The 17,151-nt window shown below is 41.3% G+C and overlaps 1 protein-coding gene across 1 annotated transcript in view; it reads right to left on the minus strand.

The window, feature by feature from the left end:
* Positions 1-1,106: 1,106 nt before the first annotated feature.
* The window catches only part of sntb1 (syntrophin, basic 1), a 44,871-nt gene continuing 28,826 nt past the window's right edge, over positions 1,107-17,151 (minus strand). Inside the window, exons 7-8 of the mRNA XM_084356696.1 lie at positions 7,796-8,025; positions 1,107-4,928 (exon numbers count right to left, since the gene is read on the minus strand). Of these exons, the coding sequence (XP_084212822.1) occupies positions 4,836-4,928; positions 7,796-8,025 (323 nt within the window). The 3' untranslated portion in view covers positions 1,107-4,835. The remainder of the gene's footprint in view (positions 4,929-7,795; positions 8,026-17,151) is intronic.

Consider the following 17,151-nt stretch of genomic DNA (forward strand, 5'->3'; position numbering starts at 1 on the left):
GGGAGAAGTGTCCACTGTGTGCACATGAACACAACTGTGTACATTTATTAGCTCTCTCTCGCTCTCTCTCTCTCTCTCTTTCACTCACACACACACACACACACACACACACACACACACACACACACACACACACACACTTACTTCATGGCTGATTGCTAATTGATCTGGCTCTCGTCCACCCCCTCAAAATGAAAAGCGTCAGTCTCAGTCAATATGGCGCTCTCTGTCTCTCGCTCTCTCTCTCTCAATTAGAAAGCTGACTATAAGTGAGCATGAATGTTTGTGTGTAGTTGTGTGTGTGTGTATTACACTTCAATAGTAACAGTTTTGGTGTGTTGTGTGTGTTTCTAGGTGTTAAGATTGGCACAAACACAGCTTTTTGGTCTGTCTCAGTGGGGAAAAATTGACCTGGAGAGAGTTCTTTGTGTTTTTCTTTCACCTGACGCAACAATTGCTATCTGCAGACGTTTAGCGTCCCACTGAGAGTCACACAGTCAATAACGACCTGAACGGAAGGGGAACGGCGATGAACACAAAGAGGAGGGAAAATCTGCAGGTAGACAATGTCAACTGGTAAACAATGTCAGGATTTATGACTGTCTTTGAGGTTTAAACTCCTTACCCTCAATAACATAAACGTGTCCATCCATCTGTGAGTCTGTTTGTGTGTGAAGGAGAGAGTGAGGATGCCAGCTCATTAACCGGCAGCCAAGTAAACACTGTCAAAGAGTTACGATTGTGCTAAGTCTAGATCTCATTTACTCTCGAGCTCTTCGACTAAGGAAGCATGAATCCTTTCTGCTGAGCTGCTCAATAAAACACGTCCTAAATCAAGTTAAAATATCACTAATATGCAGTAAATTAGTGAATCAGCCAAAAAAAAAAAAAGCCTGGTTTTGTTTCACTGCAGAGAATGTGTGTGTGTGTGTACAGGAGTGTTGAATTCATTTCAATTATGAAAAGCACAAGAAGGGAATAATATCATATCAAAAATTAATTAAGAACTGGCATCATTAGCAAACAAGTTGTCGTTTTCAACTGGTTTGCTGTTGAAGAGAAATGTATGAAAGACCGGCGAAGACAATAACAACAAACTCATCATGTCACTTTTGTTAAATACATGATTTATGTGCACCGTTTGTTAAAAACTAAGCTTTATCATTCTGAGTGACAGTACAGTAGCTGCCGAAGGCATCAGAGTATTCTACATATCAAAGCAGCTCCTCTCCACTCGAGGTTATCAGTAAGTGCTGGATTCTTGTCTGAACAAAAGTGTTACAATGCCTCCACTATCATTTAGTATCAACAAAACACATGATAATTCTTCTAGAGAGTGGTAGGATTACAACGTGTAAATCATTGCTCACAGTGTGTGTGTGTGTGTGTGTGTGTGTGTGTGTGTGTGTGAGAGAATGTGTGTGTGAAGTGCCACTGGAAATGTAAAGAATGTCTGCGCTGACGACCAAAAGTAAAGTAGCCATTATAGCAGTCACATTGTTGCTCCATACGGATCCCTGCGATTAATCTCTTTCTAAATTCAGTCATCCGAAGGCACGAGGAAAGGACCTGGCAGCCAGCCATGTCAGAGACAGTGCTGTGTACAGATCTGATCTGCTGCGTAACATCCAAAAAGATAATGAGCTGCACTGACTACTGCAGGATTTAAGACTCCCATGATGGCTACGTTGCTATAATGCAAGATAAATCATAGTTGATGGGGTGACTGTGGCACCATTTCAGTTTCAGTTTTCAATATAAATAGAACGCTTCTTTGCTGTCTTGCTGAGTGTTATGTTTTCAGGTTTTTAGTTTATTTTTCCTGATTTAAGTTGACAAGTTAGGAAACCGATTACCTCAGAATTACCCAGTAAAGTAGACGGTTAAATTTAATTTGTACGAGCTAAAAAGTTTTAACAACTTAAAATGATTAGTCTACTTTACTTGGTAATTATAAAGTCATCGGTTTCCTCGATTTTTTCAAGTGAAGTCACTAAAGTCAGATTTTACAGTGTTCCCTCCCTTCATGTGCCATGTTGTGATTCACTTCCTGTCTTTGTCCGTTTTCCCGCTTGTTTTCTGTACAACTTGTGTCACTTAGTTAATTAGACTCTAGTGTATTTCGTCCATGTGTTTCCCTCTTTGAGTTGTCACGTAAGCAACGTTTTAAGTCCTTTGTGATCATCCCTGCCTGTGTTCCCCGTGCAATTCTGATTTGATCTCAGTTTAGTTCTTTTACTTCGCTTTTGTTCTTGGATTTTTGCCTCAGTTTTTGTTGCCTGGTTTTCAGCATTATGTCATTAAAGCTCGCTTTCTGTTTCTTCAACCTTGCCTGCCTGGTGTCCAGCAGTCGGTTTCATACCGACAAACATAACACTGAGAGTTAGATGAGAAGATCAATACCACTCTGATATCTGTCTATTAAATATAAGGCTATAGCCTGTAGCTGGTTAGCTTAGCATAAACAGTGGAAACAGGGAAAGGCTAACCTGGATCCGTACAAATGTAACAAAATCCACCTACCAGAAGCTCTAAAGCCCCTAATTAACACATTGCGTCTGATCAGTTTAATCTGTACAAAAACCAAAGTGTAAAAATCTCATGGTATTAAGGGAAGGGTTGCGTGACAGACATTTCCAAAGATGTTTTAAGAGAGGAGACAAATCACCGAACAGTCTGTAACGCCGGAGATTGTGGTTGTATGACGCATACCTCACCTCTTCCTCCCAAAAGCCACTGACATTGACATTCACAACAGTTTCAACCAATTTGGTGTGGCTTCAGACTTCAGACTTCTAATAAGCATGGAAGAGGAGGATATCACACTAATACACAGGATTACCAAGAAAGCTGAGATTATTTAAACATGAGACATTAAACTCGTGGGATGAGCTGACGGCATCCCGTCATGACACTCTGGATTCTCCACTTGCAAAATGTAGTGTGATGTATTTACATATTACTTTCCATAACTTGCTTTGTATATATTGTCAATAGTTTACCGTTGGTTTTTGTTTATAGTGTTTTAAACATTTTTGATGATTTTGATGAACACGTAGGTGCTTCAACTAGCCAGGATAGCCTGTCAGCTAGCCTAGCCGGCTTCCTTAAAAGTCCCTTTCAGTTTTGGCAGCTCTTCCAAACAGACTGTAATAAAGAGCCATAGTGACCTAATGTTAGCATGTGGCTAGCTAATGTTGCTAACGCTTTTCCAAAACAAATGGTACGCTATTAACAATATATACAAAGCAAACAGTATTTTAAATAAATTAGGGATGAAAAGCACTGAGATAACTTTAGATGTATACTGTAGAGTCGGCAAAAGGACATGCAGTTCGTAAAGCGGATATATGTCACACTACATTGTGCAGGTGGATATTTGAGCAGTAACAGAGGTGTCGTGAAGCTGTGTGCCATGCTTAGGAGAAGTATAAGTTGTGGAGAAAAAGGCCTTTTAAATCTTATGTTTGGGCAAAGTCACCACACTTTATAGGGTTTCTTCTTTTTTTTTGATTGGTGATTCTATACATGCAGTGTTTATGTCCCGGTGACCACTGAATGTGAAGTTATTGTAATCTCATTCATTTCAGATTGGGGCCTGTTCTTGTTAGCCCAAAATAACTGCCTTGTGGTGAGCTTTGCCTAAAAGGACTTTGCCATTTTGTAGACAGGGTGGTGTGACCCAGTAGGTGTCATCTGGGTGGATTTTGTGACCTTTGGACAGAGCTGGGGTAGCCGCTTGTTTCCCTCTATAACCAGCCATTAAGCAAAGCTAAGCTAACCGGCTCGTGGCTAGAGCTTCATTTGTAACAGTCATCTAACTCTCAGAAAGGAAGGAAAAAAGCATATTTCCCTGTGAGGGTAAACTATTGCTTTAAACTACACTGTCAAAATGTGTTAACTAAAGTTTTCTGATTATGACCTCATTATTTAGTTATGGTACAATTAGAGATAAATTAATGATTTATGACTGACTTCGTCATAAACCTCCATTGATATGTAATACTGGTATTTCTGCATTTAAAGCCAATTCTGTTTTCTTCTTTTGTATTTGAGGCATTCGAACTGACTCCAGATCACTGTCATATCAGTCAAACTCTGAAATACTTTGACCTCACAGATGGTCACCGTATGCAACCTGTTTAAAGAATACTGTGACATTTTGAATCTGAGTCAGCCGTCACTTAGTGGCCCACTGTGCCTCTGGGTCTAATGATGAATGCTGACGTTGGGAACAAGACATTTCAGGGCACACTAACAAAGACAAATGCATAAAGTTTGTCCACAGTGTCGAGTGTTGGGTGAAGAAAAATGATCGGGTGAAATTCAGAATGTCCTTTCAGAGCTAATGATGAATAAATTATATAATTGGTAAATGGAAGGCAGTTTGCCATTACATTTTGATTGAATTAAAAGTGAATTCATCTCAACCGTGCTGCACATGTCCAGTCCTTCCAATCCTGGACGTGACAGTAATGCCCAATCGGCTCCTTTAAAAAGTCTGTTATATGTCATCTCTCTTCTTCTAGTCCAGTACATGTCTTCTTCTGTGGTTCTTCAGTCAACACTTCAGTCCATGCAGCCCTTAAAGGGAGGGTTTATCCCAAAGAAATCTGTCCCTTTCACTCAAAGCAGAACCAGTCTGGATTGGTTTCTCCTTAAATTTGTAGTTGAAGACCCCAAAAAGGTCAACTTCCACATAGAGGCTACATTCACTCAGCTTGGGTCCCTGACTGAAGGAGTCTGACGTGTTGTACTGCATGCGGGCTGCAGAGAGGTGGAAAAACATGGCGGATTTCTGTTTTCGAAGGAGATGAAATGTCCCTTTAGACAGGTCAGGCCACCAGACCCAGGCGGGCGATCTTAGCAGAGAGGAAGGAGTGTAGGATGAAGACGATGGGCTTTGGACACGAGTGGAGGTCCAGTTGCTGGAGGAGAAAGGGAAAACAGCGGAATTAAAAAACAGAACAAGACAGAATAATGCAAAACATGACTGGGGTATAGAGGAGAGAATATAATTAAAAGATGTGAGAATTCATTAAAGCAGACGGGATGACAGAGAGAGGAAGTGGCAGGGGAGGCAATGAAAAAGAAAAAGAGTTTGTAAAGCACATAAAACCATAGAAATATATTCAAAACTAACTACACAGTCAACACAGTGCCCCATGAGGCCAGGATTAGACAGTCGTAGCTGAAGCTAAGAGCTGTACACACACAAACACCACATCGGTGTGAACAAAGCTCTGTTCATAGCCTGAATAAACAGTGGGTGATTTCACTGGTTCTATGACTCACATCCTGTTCCTGAGGCCTATAGGGAGATTTAACCTATAAATTCACACACAAACTACTGTTTAGTTGGTCAGATTTAACACGGAGGAAGTTTTAGAGGCTACCTCATGTCGAGCAAAGCCAGGGCGATGAAATATGAGCAGAGCTGCACATCATTACTGCTCCACGAAGTCTTTAGTTTGTCAAAAGTCAGATTTTCAGTAGTAGGGATAAATATTTATCCGTGCTGAGGCAATGTCAGTTAGTCCGTTAGTTGTCCCGCCACTTTAGTCCACACCGAAATGTTACAGCTATCGGATTGATGGCATGACATTTGATAAGCCATGGAAGTTGAAGGATGAATCCTAAATACTCTGAAGATCCTCTGATGTCCCCTCTATCGCCCCCAGCTGGTTGCCATTTTTTAAAATGAGTCTTAATCAAACAACAGCCATGCACAAAAAAAAAAAAATAATCACACACAAGATGAGAAGAGACGATTTATGCCAGATTTAACTTGAACATCTGCGTTTCTTGGGCAGGTGCACACTAATCATCACCAGACACTAAAAACATTCTTTTACATAGCCTCTATCACACTGACGATTATACAGACAAAGACCACAATCACTCAGCACAACAATAAAATAAAAAACCATTGCAATTACAACTCTGAATCACTGTCAAATCAATGTCTACACGACTCGTTGCTTGATATAATTTTTTTGCACCACATGAAAAAAAAAACGTTTGAAGGCTGTAAATGAAAAAAACAGATTGTGCAGAGTTAGTCTGTCACAGTGGGATGTTTATGTCTGAGTCAAGAGCAGGTCGAGAGGTTCAGACCATTTGCTCAGAACGGATCTGAAAAGAGCTCCTCAGCTAATAGTTGTTGAGTGAAATGTCGGAACAATACTCAGTGGTTTGCCATGAAATTTGGTACAGGTACTCTTGACCCCACAGGATGAACTCTAATGACTTCAGTGAGCCCTAAACTTTTCATCCAGCGCTATCATCATGTCAAAATTGGATCAGGATGTTTGAGGGACAGGGACAGAAACGATAAAAAGGCCACAGACTGCAGGTGAGGGGGCAGGAGCATACAGAAAGGCTACTTAAAGGGCACTTTATCATATTTTCTCCATTAGGACACCCCACCTTTATCTACCATAGGAGCATCCAAGAGGACACTTCACATGCACATACAAGGTGAACATCACTTCACAAGCTCAGAATATGAATCACCCTTATTTGCCCCTATAGATTCAAGCATTTAGTTATTATTGAGCACAAAGCACCACTGTGCCAGAGTATAGTGGACTGTTTTCCAAGCCACAATATATGGTTTGGCTCGGCCCATGCTCCATAATACATTTTCTGTACAGGGTAGATAAGCTGTCAATTGCTGTGAGAAAATTAGACATACATAGTCTCTGCCAAGTAATGACAGTATAGTCAACAATTTGAAAGAAGCCCAGCTGATTCCACTTTCAAATGCTGAGCTAATGAGCCATCAGCCACATCCACAAGTGCCTTGGGACTTTCATAAAGCCTCTTCTGTGGCTGTGCCGGGCTCCAGAAATGCTACAGAAACCAAAATCTGTTCTGCGAAGGTAGCCAACAGAGGGTTTAGAATCAAAGCACCAAAGTCTTTGCTTACTTGCCTTCAGCATAATCTGAGCAGTCAGACATGAGTGTATCTGACAGAAGATTTATACGGAGCTGTATGTGGATGGTTACACAGATTTAACACGTCTCAGTTTCAAATTTTTGAATCCACTAAGCCAGGAGAGTAAATATTTTAGTTTTCTGTCACTTTATTTTCCCCGCATACAGTGAATCACAGCGCTACGGCTTTATGAATGATGAAACATCAGTTTTTCTGGGGAAAAACAGTTTTTATAAGTGTCAAGGGAAGGTGATAAAAATGCGACTAGAGCTCATCCTCCTGACACCAACATTGATATTCATAACAGGATTGTCAAACAAGATCCATATGAGGGAGGCTGGTTGTGTTTGTACTTCAGGTATACACATCAACTGGTCCTGATTACCTCTAGAAACACAAGCCAACTGGACCTCCGCACAGTGAGCTGCAGAGTGGCGTGAACAGATTAAAACTCTTACAGTGAGTGACAGGCTATTTTTAAAGAAAACAGGCCTCTCGAACGCTCGCACGTACGTGTGAAGTTCATTTTAATTCAGGAGGTTGTTTCGTGCTGTAATCTACTTTCTGCTGTACCGCTCTCTCTCTCCAGTTTGTGTTTTGCTTCATTTCCCAGAAGGCCCACTGAAGTCCCCTGAGAGCGGGTATGAACTTGTTTCTATTTACTGCGAGCTGTACATGACCACAGCAAAGTCAGCTAGATACAGAAGCCAGTTTTTCCCCCGTCAATCGTTAATCGAAAAAGCAAAAACTAAAGAAAGTTTAAGAATTATCTTAAAGAAGACTTAAAAAAGTACATTTTAAAGCAGCTTGACTTGAAACGAGAAATGACTGCGTGAACAATTCAAAAACACTCACAATCTCCCCCTCCTTCCCTCCGAAGTCGAGGAAGAGCATGCGGACTCCGTCATCTGAGGACATCTTTAGTTTCTCGTAGGGGTAGGAGAGGAGCACCCGGGGCCTGGTGGGCGTCTGAGCTTCTCTCTCCTCCCCGCTCTCCCTGTCTCCCAGCGTGGGGTCAGCCAGCACAGAGAAGCCCTGTTCGTAGTGAATCACCAGCCGGCACTCCTGACCCCGGTATAGACAACCTGGAAGACAAATAGATAGGATAATTTCATTTTTGGGTTTTAGCTTAATAAGATGCTCATGAACAAATCATCTTGTTTCTCATTTTTCATTGTGTTAATGACATGTGGCTGACAGAAATAAGAGTTAAAGAGCTGGTGCGTGTGTTATAAAATAAGAAATTATCCATGAGAGGTCTAAATCGCAGATGTTTATGTGAGTAGCAGTGCATCTATAAATGCATATTGTTATTTCATCCCTGTCCTCGGAAAACCTCTGTCCCCTCCTTACTTTTAGGGAAGATTTACTTTTGTCTAATGACTTAAGTGCCAAGTGATGGCTTGTTTTGAAAGGGCAGGGCCGTTCGGTATGATTAATGTGTTATGTTTCTATGTTGGATGTTTGTGCAAAGTGCTCAGAAAAGACGGATGACACTGACACAGTCTCTGTTTCAGCTTATTTAACTGACGCAGGTGATCATGTGGTAGGTCCAATAATAATAACTGTGCTCCTCTGTTCTGCGTTACATGAGACAGCTCTTCTCACATGTCAAACAGAAGCATTAACAGCTATTCATTTTAGTAGGTAATTATTACAGTTTGATCATAAATGTTAATTTCTAAAACAGAAATTTGTTACCACTGATTTTCCCTGAAAGTCCATAATGAATAGGAATTAATATTGATTAATATTATCGACTAATAATCGTAATCGACTATTGTGATGACATTCTTGTCTATTTTCGCTGTTTGAACTGTTCAAAAGTCAATTAATCTCACAGTTGACAGATTATTAGGTATATTTATTAGGTTAAATAATGATATGCTAAATCTATAACAATAAGTCCATCCTTCATATAAGCTTTAATGTTAGGTGTTTACACATTTGAGGTGTTGTTTCAGCTTCTTTGTCCTTATGCAGGCTCTGGTTTGTGGTGCTGTGGATTTGTACTGCCTTTTACTGAGATTAGGACTGTCTTGATATACTGGCATTGACGACAGCATGGTATTTATATTTGAAATATTTATATCATGCTAATAATACACATGTGATCGTACTGTCTGCATAGTCCAGCGCCACTTAAATCCTTTCTGTTTCTTCCCGTGCACCTAAACGCTCATTGCCACCCACCATGGAACAGAAAAAGGAGGAAGAGGACGCAGGAACTAACTAGCTGAATCTACCACAGTCTGTGGCAACTGCTGTCACACAAGTGTTAACAACTGTTAACAAATGTTAGAGGAGACGACAAGAGCAAGATACTCTACCCACACCTGGAAAAAGTCATTTTTTGTTCTCCGTTGTCATCCCTTTTCACCAGTAACAAAGTAATGTCATGTAACTAACAGGATTTTGGACTTGCATTTCTATAGTGCTTTTCCAGTCTACTGGTGATATTGTTACATTAACTTTGTCTAATATAATTATTTTTTGTTTTTTTAAAGAATTCATCCACACCTGAAGTGGCTTGTGTGGAAGAATTTCCTGCCACCGAAAGTCTGCAGTTGAGATGGTTGAGGAGTCAGATGTCATGTTTTCTAAACAGGTATGCTCCATGAATGGTCCAGACATGTGCCTTCATTAGTCTTTACAACATTGCCCACCACTGAATTTGTTATGAACTGCAATAAACTTGATCTGATTTAATTACCCGTTATAAAACAACATGATCCATTTTATAACCCTTAATCATACGTCTGCAGTTATTTTGATTCAAGAACTGCAATCAGTAACGCATTACTCTATCTCCGGATGACCTACATCCCATTCACTCCCTAACTCAGTGTATTGATGATATCAATCTGTGGATGTCACAGAACTTTTTACAACTGAACAAAGATAAAATGGAAATACTCATCTTTGGTGCAAAGGCTCAGAGACAGAGAATCGCAGCTCATCTCAGTTCTCTGTCCCTGGAGAGCAAAGTGAAGCCAGAAATCTGGGTGTAATCATAGACGGTGATCTAAACTTTAAGAGCCATATCAATCACATTACAAAATCAGCTTTTTATCATCTAAAAAATATTTCAAAATTAAAGAGGCTTCCTGTCAAAAGCGGACTCTGAAAAAATAATCCATGCATTCATACCAAGTAGACTAGACTACTGTAATGGTCTATTCACTGGCCTACCAAGCTCCCTCCTCAGCTGTACAGCGATTACAGTTAATTCAAAATGCGGCTGCAGGCGTTCTCACTGGAACAAAAAAGTTTGAACATATTACACCTGTTCTTAGATCTCTGCATTGACCCCCTGTCAAAACTAGAATTGATTTTAAGATTCTGCTACTTGTATACAAAGCTCTAAATGGCCTCGCACCTCAGTATATAAAAGACATGCTCATTAGATATGAACCAGCAAGAACTCTCAGGTCCACCGGCAGCGGCCTTTTAACCATCCCTCGTACTAACTCTAGAGCAGGGGAGGCTGCCTTCTGTATCTAGAAATTCTAGAAATTAAGTTTGATTGATTGATTGATTGATTACGTAGTTCATTATTAGTATATTATTACTTTTAAAGCCATTTATTACATTTTTTACTTGCCCAACACTGTCTGTTACATTTCAGTGACAGACTCCCCTCTTCACATGGAGACCATCCTGCTGAAAGTGTAATTTATCTGTTGTACAACATTCCTCATCCCTTTCTCTCCCGCTCTCTCTTCACAGCGTGCGTCTGGCTGAAAGCGGAGTCTACCATCTTTATCTTCTCTCTCAATTTACTCACCACTTTCCTCTGCTGTAATGACAAACCTGTCTCGTCGCCACGCAGTGTGATCTAGCTGCATTTAGTCTTATTTTTCAGTGTCTTGACAGCAAGAGTTCCCTCGCTCTCCCCTCCCCCGCCCCCTCCACCCCCAGGCAGACATGAAGGCTTCGTGCTGAAAACTTCATTTACAGCATAAGCCTCTCTCTCTGGACGACATCTGATCCACTGAGCGGCGTGTTTGTGTGACACCAAGAGCGAGGAGAGAGTTGTTATCTTTCCATTGTTTGCAGACAGCCGGAGCAGGATGTGTGTGCATGTACAGGGAGGGGAGTGTGTGTGTTTGCATGTGGGTACATATGTCAGCGAGAGTGTGTTTAATGTGTGGATGTGTGTATGTGTGAAAGAGAGATGGAGATGCATATATGAGTGTGTGTCTTCTTCTCTCTGTGGGCTCCAGAATACCTATGGATGATTGTTTACATATATGTACGTGTGTGTGTTGTCGCTCGCTGTTGCATGCTTCGGTCTCTTTTGTCCGACTGTCAACAGACAGATTCTCTGACTACCTAACCACGTCATAAGTCAAACCACGCTAATCGCCCTATACACACCTAAATCCCTGCCTCGTTCGTCTCTTTATCTGGAAGCGATTATGAAAGCAAGGTTGGCAAATGTGTACACAGTAACACACACACACACACACACACACACACCCACACACACACACACACTAGACTATGGTCAAACACAGTTGGCAAATAATTCTTGTGAGTTTAATTTACCCTGCACAGAGTAGCAGATGGATGGGTTTTTCTGCACGACAGCGTAATCAAGTCATAGAGACGCACGTTAAATTGATGTTGATTTCCTGTGATTGTTTCAATTTTTTGCCATCTGATCGCGTTCTACATATTTTAAACATTAACAAGAACACCTGACATCATTTTCTCAACGTGGTTTACTACATAAAATCATGAAAACACTTTAAAAAAATGCACTTTATCACAATTACTGCTCCAAAGGTGGTCTTTTATTAGATCCACTGCCAATAAGCGGCAGCTGCCAGCTGTAAAAGAGGTATTTTAAAGGCCCCATGTTGTAGAAACTGAGTTTTCCCATGTCTCTTTTTAATGATAAAGCAGGTCTAGGTGCAACTTACATAAAAACTGTTAAAAAGTATCATAAGGTTCAATCCACAGAGGAATGCACACGGCCCTTATGCAAAGACCCTGCATCTAAATGAGCCGCCAGGACAAGTACATTTACTCAAGTACTGTACTTAAGTACAATTTTGAGTTACTTGTACTTACTTGTGTATTTTCGTTTTCTGCTATTTTATACTTCTACTCCACTACATTTTGGAGGCAATGATATCTTTACTTTTACTTACGAGGAACTTTCAGTTTTTGTTGATTCTAGCGGCCCCTTTTGACAAAAGCGGTACGACACCAGCGCCTGTTGTGAAGATCTTTGCTAGCGCCTGCGTTTTGGAAGCGAGTGACAGAGAGACCGCAGGATGGATCACGATGAGGTGATGTATTTTTATGATATATGTGATATATGTGATCGGACCCGAGCACAGGCATTAATAATAACTATATAAAAACAGCAGTCTTTTCGCCGATGATCTCGTTTGCTGTTACAGGTCATTTATAATCATCAGAGGAATCAAAAGACTGTTTCATAAACACTTTAAAGTTCCTCGTAGTCACTTTAAGTATGACTTTTAACAACACATGTGATGTCACAACTGTCCGTGCCCCTGGCGTGGCTCTAATGGCAAAAACACCAGGGGCCTCATGTATCAATGTTGCGTACGCACAAAAAAGTGGCGTACGTCATTTTCCACGCCAACGTTCAGATGTATCAAAAGTGAAATGACCGTGGAAATGTGCGGTGCCCCACGGCAGCTTCATGGCTGGCGTACGCACGTTTCTACAGCTATTGTTCCTTTGGCGACACTCTGAGGTGATGCTGTGAAACTGTTAATTATGTTTAAACAATTTGTCCTCAGAGTAATGTGTGCACATTACATCAGAGACACGGACAATTAACACACGCGTTTTCAATCATATGGATCATAAATGATAAAAGCATGCGCAAAGTGATGAAAAAATGCCATTAACAACGGCAGCCTTGGCCTTGTTAGAAGACATCGCAAATGGTAATATCAGACATGAGAGGGTGTTTAGAGAACGGGAAGATCTGTTGGCAAATGACGACAACTGGCTCATGAGTCGTTTTAGGTTGCCGAGGCCAGTGTTACTGGAGCTGTGCGCAGAGCTGCGGCCGGCCCTAGAACGAAACACAGCCAGGAGCCAGGGGTTGTCCGTGCCCACACAGGTGTGGGATCATAAGAATGTCATCCCGGTACATCAAATTCCCATACAATGCTGTTGAACAGGCCAACATTAAAGCGCAATTTGCAGCAAAAGCCGGTTTCCCTGCACACATGTTGCTATAAAAGCGCCATCAAAGGAATAATTTGTTTTTGTCAACAGGAAACATTTTCATTCAATTAATGTTCAAATATGTGATGCGCAAATGCAGCTCACCAACATCGTGGCAAGGTGGCCTGGTTCAACATGACTCGTTCATTCTTACCAATAGCATGGTTGGTAACAGGCTGGAGGCTGGCACGGTGCGCGATGGGTGGCTTCTCGGTGACTAAATCCGTTTAATTGCGCCCCGAATGTAAACCAGCACAATGCCTTTGGGCACGTGCATTCAAATATGTGCATTTGTTTTTCCCTGGTGAAAATAGAGTGGCAGAGCTATCTAACAAGCCCTTTATTGTCTCCTTGTGTTCAGTATTTGTGTCATTAAACGTGTGCGTAAAGTTGGAAATGTCACACTGCAGTAGCCACGACGCACTTCTGCAGTCATTAATATAAGTGTGATCCGTCTCGTCAATCCTTGTAATGAAGTTGTTTTGTCCTTCTGTTTGTTTCCCACTAACGGTGGCACTTATATTTTAAAATAAATATATAAATATATATTATTCCTTTTGAAAAAAGTAATAGTGATTCAATCAAGCGGTGCATGAACAAAGGAAACGAAATCTATTTCACATGCTATTGGGCAGAAATCCTCCGCTTCACCTCCACCTCCACGTCGGACCATTTGTTATTTTTAATTTCAGTGAGTGTGCGCTGCTCCGACCCCACAGCGTTCATTGCCTCACACACACGCTCCCACTCACATTTCTTTTTTTTTTTTTTTTCTTTTTTGGTATTTATCCCTGGCGAGAGGCGACCAAATAATACAGATCTTCGCATCTCGACTTTTTTTAATAGCGTTTCGAGCTCAGACTCGGTGAAGTTGGGCTTCTTCCCTTTACTCATGGTGTAAATCTGATGGTGCAGAGAGGGGAATCCCCGCCTATTTAAATTGATTTGCATATTTAAATGAGGGCGTGGACAGGGAGGAGTTTCTTACGTCTACATGTGCGCTCAATTCCACGTTGATTGGGATGTACAAAGGAAAAGTGCTTGGATCGACGCGTACGCACACTTTGATACATCTGATTTTTTTTGTGCGTACGACAGTTTCTGGATTCTAGCGTACGCCATGTTTCAGTAGGAAATCCACGCAAGTCTTAGTACATGAGGCCCCAGCAGAGCAAATGCATATGCCTGCTCAGACCTGTGAGAGCTGACCTATCAGAGCCCACTTTTGTCTCAAAAATTATTAATGGAGCATAGCTTACAACATCATCAGCTACTTGACTCTCAGCTGACTAGTAATGCCACATTTTATTAATGTAGCTGTAACAGCCTTACACTTGGCACTATTAATCTTCTGATATTTCATGCAAATGATGCTGGCTATTCCAGCTCTCTGTGACACCTCTTCTCCCTCCTTTTGGGCAAGGCAAGGGTATACTCGATCAGACCTAGTTCTTATGACATGCTGTCCAACAATGTAATGGAAATCAAGTGTTGATAGGCTATGCATGAAGGTAGAGTAAAAAGCCAGGTATTCACAGGACAGGGGTTTCTGAAGCTGTTTTGATGGAGAAGCAGCTGTGATGGAGCATACTGTCCCCTTTTGTCCCAGTTCCCCCGGCAAAATCCTCAATGCTACTGCGATTTTCCGACAGCCCACAAAGAGTGGAGCATTTTTCACCAAATCTCACTGTATAACTATCGTCTATAAAAGGACAATTTCTTGAAGCGCTTCTGACTGAAAAGCTTTTCTTTGTCGAACACAGATAAACTGCTTTCAAAGAGATGGGAATCTCTCTCAAGTCGGGCTGTTATAGGAATACTATTAATCATCTTGCAACCTTGTATAAACCATTTTTGCACAAGTGCTTGCGATGCTGATTCCGCATCCTTGAAGGTTTAGGTTCTTTTTCTTTTTTAATGAAGTGTCTACCTTATTTTGTCCAACCCCTCATTATGTGTTTGAACAGGAAAATGTAACAGAATGTATTAATAATTTCTTGTAGTATACAGTAATTTACATTTTTTACATAACAAAGCTACAGAGGAAATGCTGGCTTCAAACCACTGTGATCAGGTGAGGTGTTGGGACCTACAGGAGGCGGTACTAGTGTTGGTTTTAGACTCTTTTTTTGTGTCAACAGCAGAGCAGAATATTACTGTGATTTCTCCTGTCTTTATCAGCTGTGAAACACACTAAACCAACAGAGGCGTACAACTTCAGGAAGTAATGTTGATAAGAAAGACACTGAATCAAACAGAGAAATGAGGCGCACACACACACACACAGAGTCAAACACACAGTGTAATATCCCTGGAACCCTGAAGACATCCCATTCATGATGAAAAATGACTCTCATAATGTGTAATATCATTCTAATGATGTATAAACAATCTGGCAGGACAAACGTCTCCCTAATGGCACAACAGTTGTAAATGGGGCAAAGAGTGCCGGGGTCTTTGTTGTGTTCAGGAGCGAAAATTAGACCCGAAACTCTACTCTTCTACCTGAGAGCCTTGATCTGTGGGGCGAGCAGCGTTTCCCACCAGAGTACACACACATACACACACATACACACAGAGAAAGGGGCTTTTCAGGCTGCAACAAAAGGCCTTCTTTCTGCCTGATGGAGAGTGGAAAAGACAGAGGGAGGGAAGGAGGGGCAGAGAGTGATAACACTGAGAGGAACTAAATGAATGAGGGACAGAGAGACAGAGAGAGGAGGGGGACACAAACTGTGTTACCATCACAACAGGTCGAAACGCTAAAAGGTTATTACAGGGCAGAAAACTCTGCGTTCACATTTGTTTGCAGATGACATTAGCAGCAGGTAAAATACTTTTTTTAAATTGCATCCCACTGCGCTAAATTTCAGGTGTCACAGCAGGTTACTGGGTTAATTTTCCACAGCCACTGAGGTAGAATTGCTTTTTTGAGTCATTAGGCTGTTTACCTTTTCATTAAGGAGCCCCAGTCGGCCGCAGAGACAATTTAACAAGTTTTACAGCTGTCACCTTTGACAACAACATTAACAAGAGGGCTGTGGGTGTGCAGGGGGAGATGGGACTACTGATGTTAAACACAAAATCTGAAGCTGGTCATAAAATAATGATTTTAATCTGTTCTTCAAAGTTTATTCTTGACCTTGGCCACAGCAGTTGATAAAACAATGTCAACACAAGGTTAATACAGTAGCTGTCCTTGGGCTCTCAAACAGCCAGTTAATGTGGTGTTTGTACATGTAAGACTACACAATATTTATGTCTGTTTCGATGGACACTGTATCAGATTAGGGAATTACAGAGTTATAAATTCTTGCTCTGACTTGGCTAAAAGGCATGACGTACCACATGTTGGTCCCCATCCCATCATTGCAATTCACAAAAGCCTAAAAAAGAAAGGAAAAGCAACAGTGACCTTCCGTCTGTTTCACAGTTCCCCTTCGGGGCACCAACACCATCATTCGTCTTTCGTTTTGCCACGTTTACAGGTAGACACCGAGGAATGTTCTGTGCTCCTGTTGGTCAACATTTGTAACACACTGTGGAAAGTGTTGTGGCAGACAAAAAAAATCCCATTCTCATTCTCCTTATGTCCGTCGGGTTGGGCTATAATCTTGCTGATGCCGGTGGTTCAAACACAGCTTTAAAGGCCCAATACTGGTGCTTTGGGTTAGTAGGTTGGAGTCATCCACCAACCCAAAGCATCAGTAGTTGTTGGGAAAATGGACCTTTAAAGTGCTCAAAGAAAAAATGAATCATGAACATCTGGAATACCATGATTGATGGGCAAATTCCTCCGACATGAATCAAAGCACTGGATCATCTACTAAATGGACCCTTTAGTGAGATTGTTTTGAATGTTTCTAAAGGGAGCAGATATGCAGTAGACATAAGCAGATGTTGTGACTACATGATGCAGTGCCTTATCCCGCCAACAGCTCAAAGTATCAATATAACCTCTGAAAGGTTTAAGTCACCTTGGACATCATAAT

Source organism: Pagrus pagrus (assembly GCF_965226575.1).
Source record: "Pagrus pagrus genome assembly, chromosome: 7".
Taxonomy (NCBI): Eukaryota; Metazoa; Chordata; class Actinopteri; order Spariformes; family Sparidae; genus Pagrus; species Pagrus pagrus.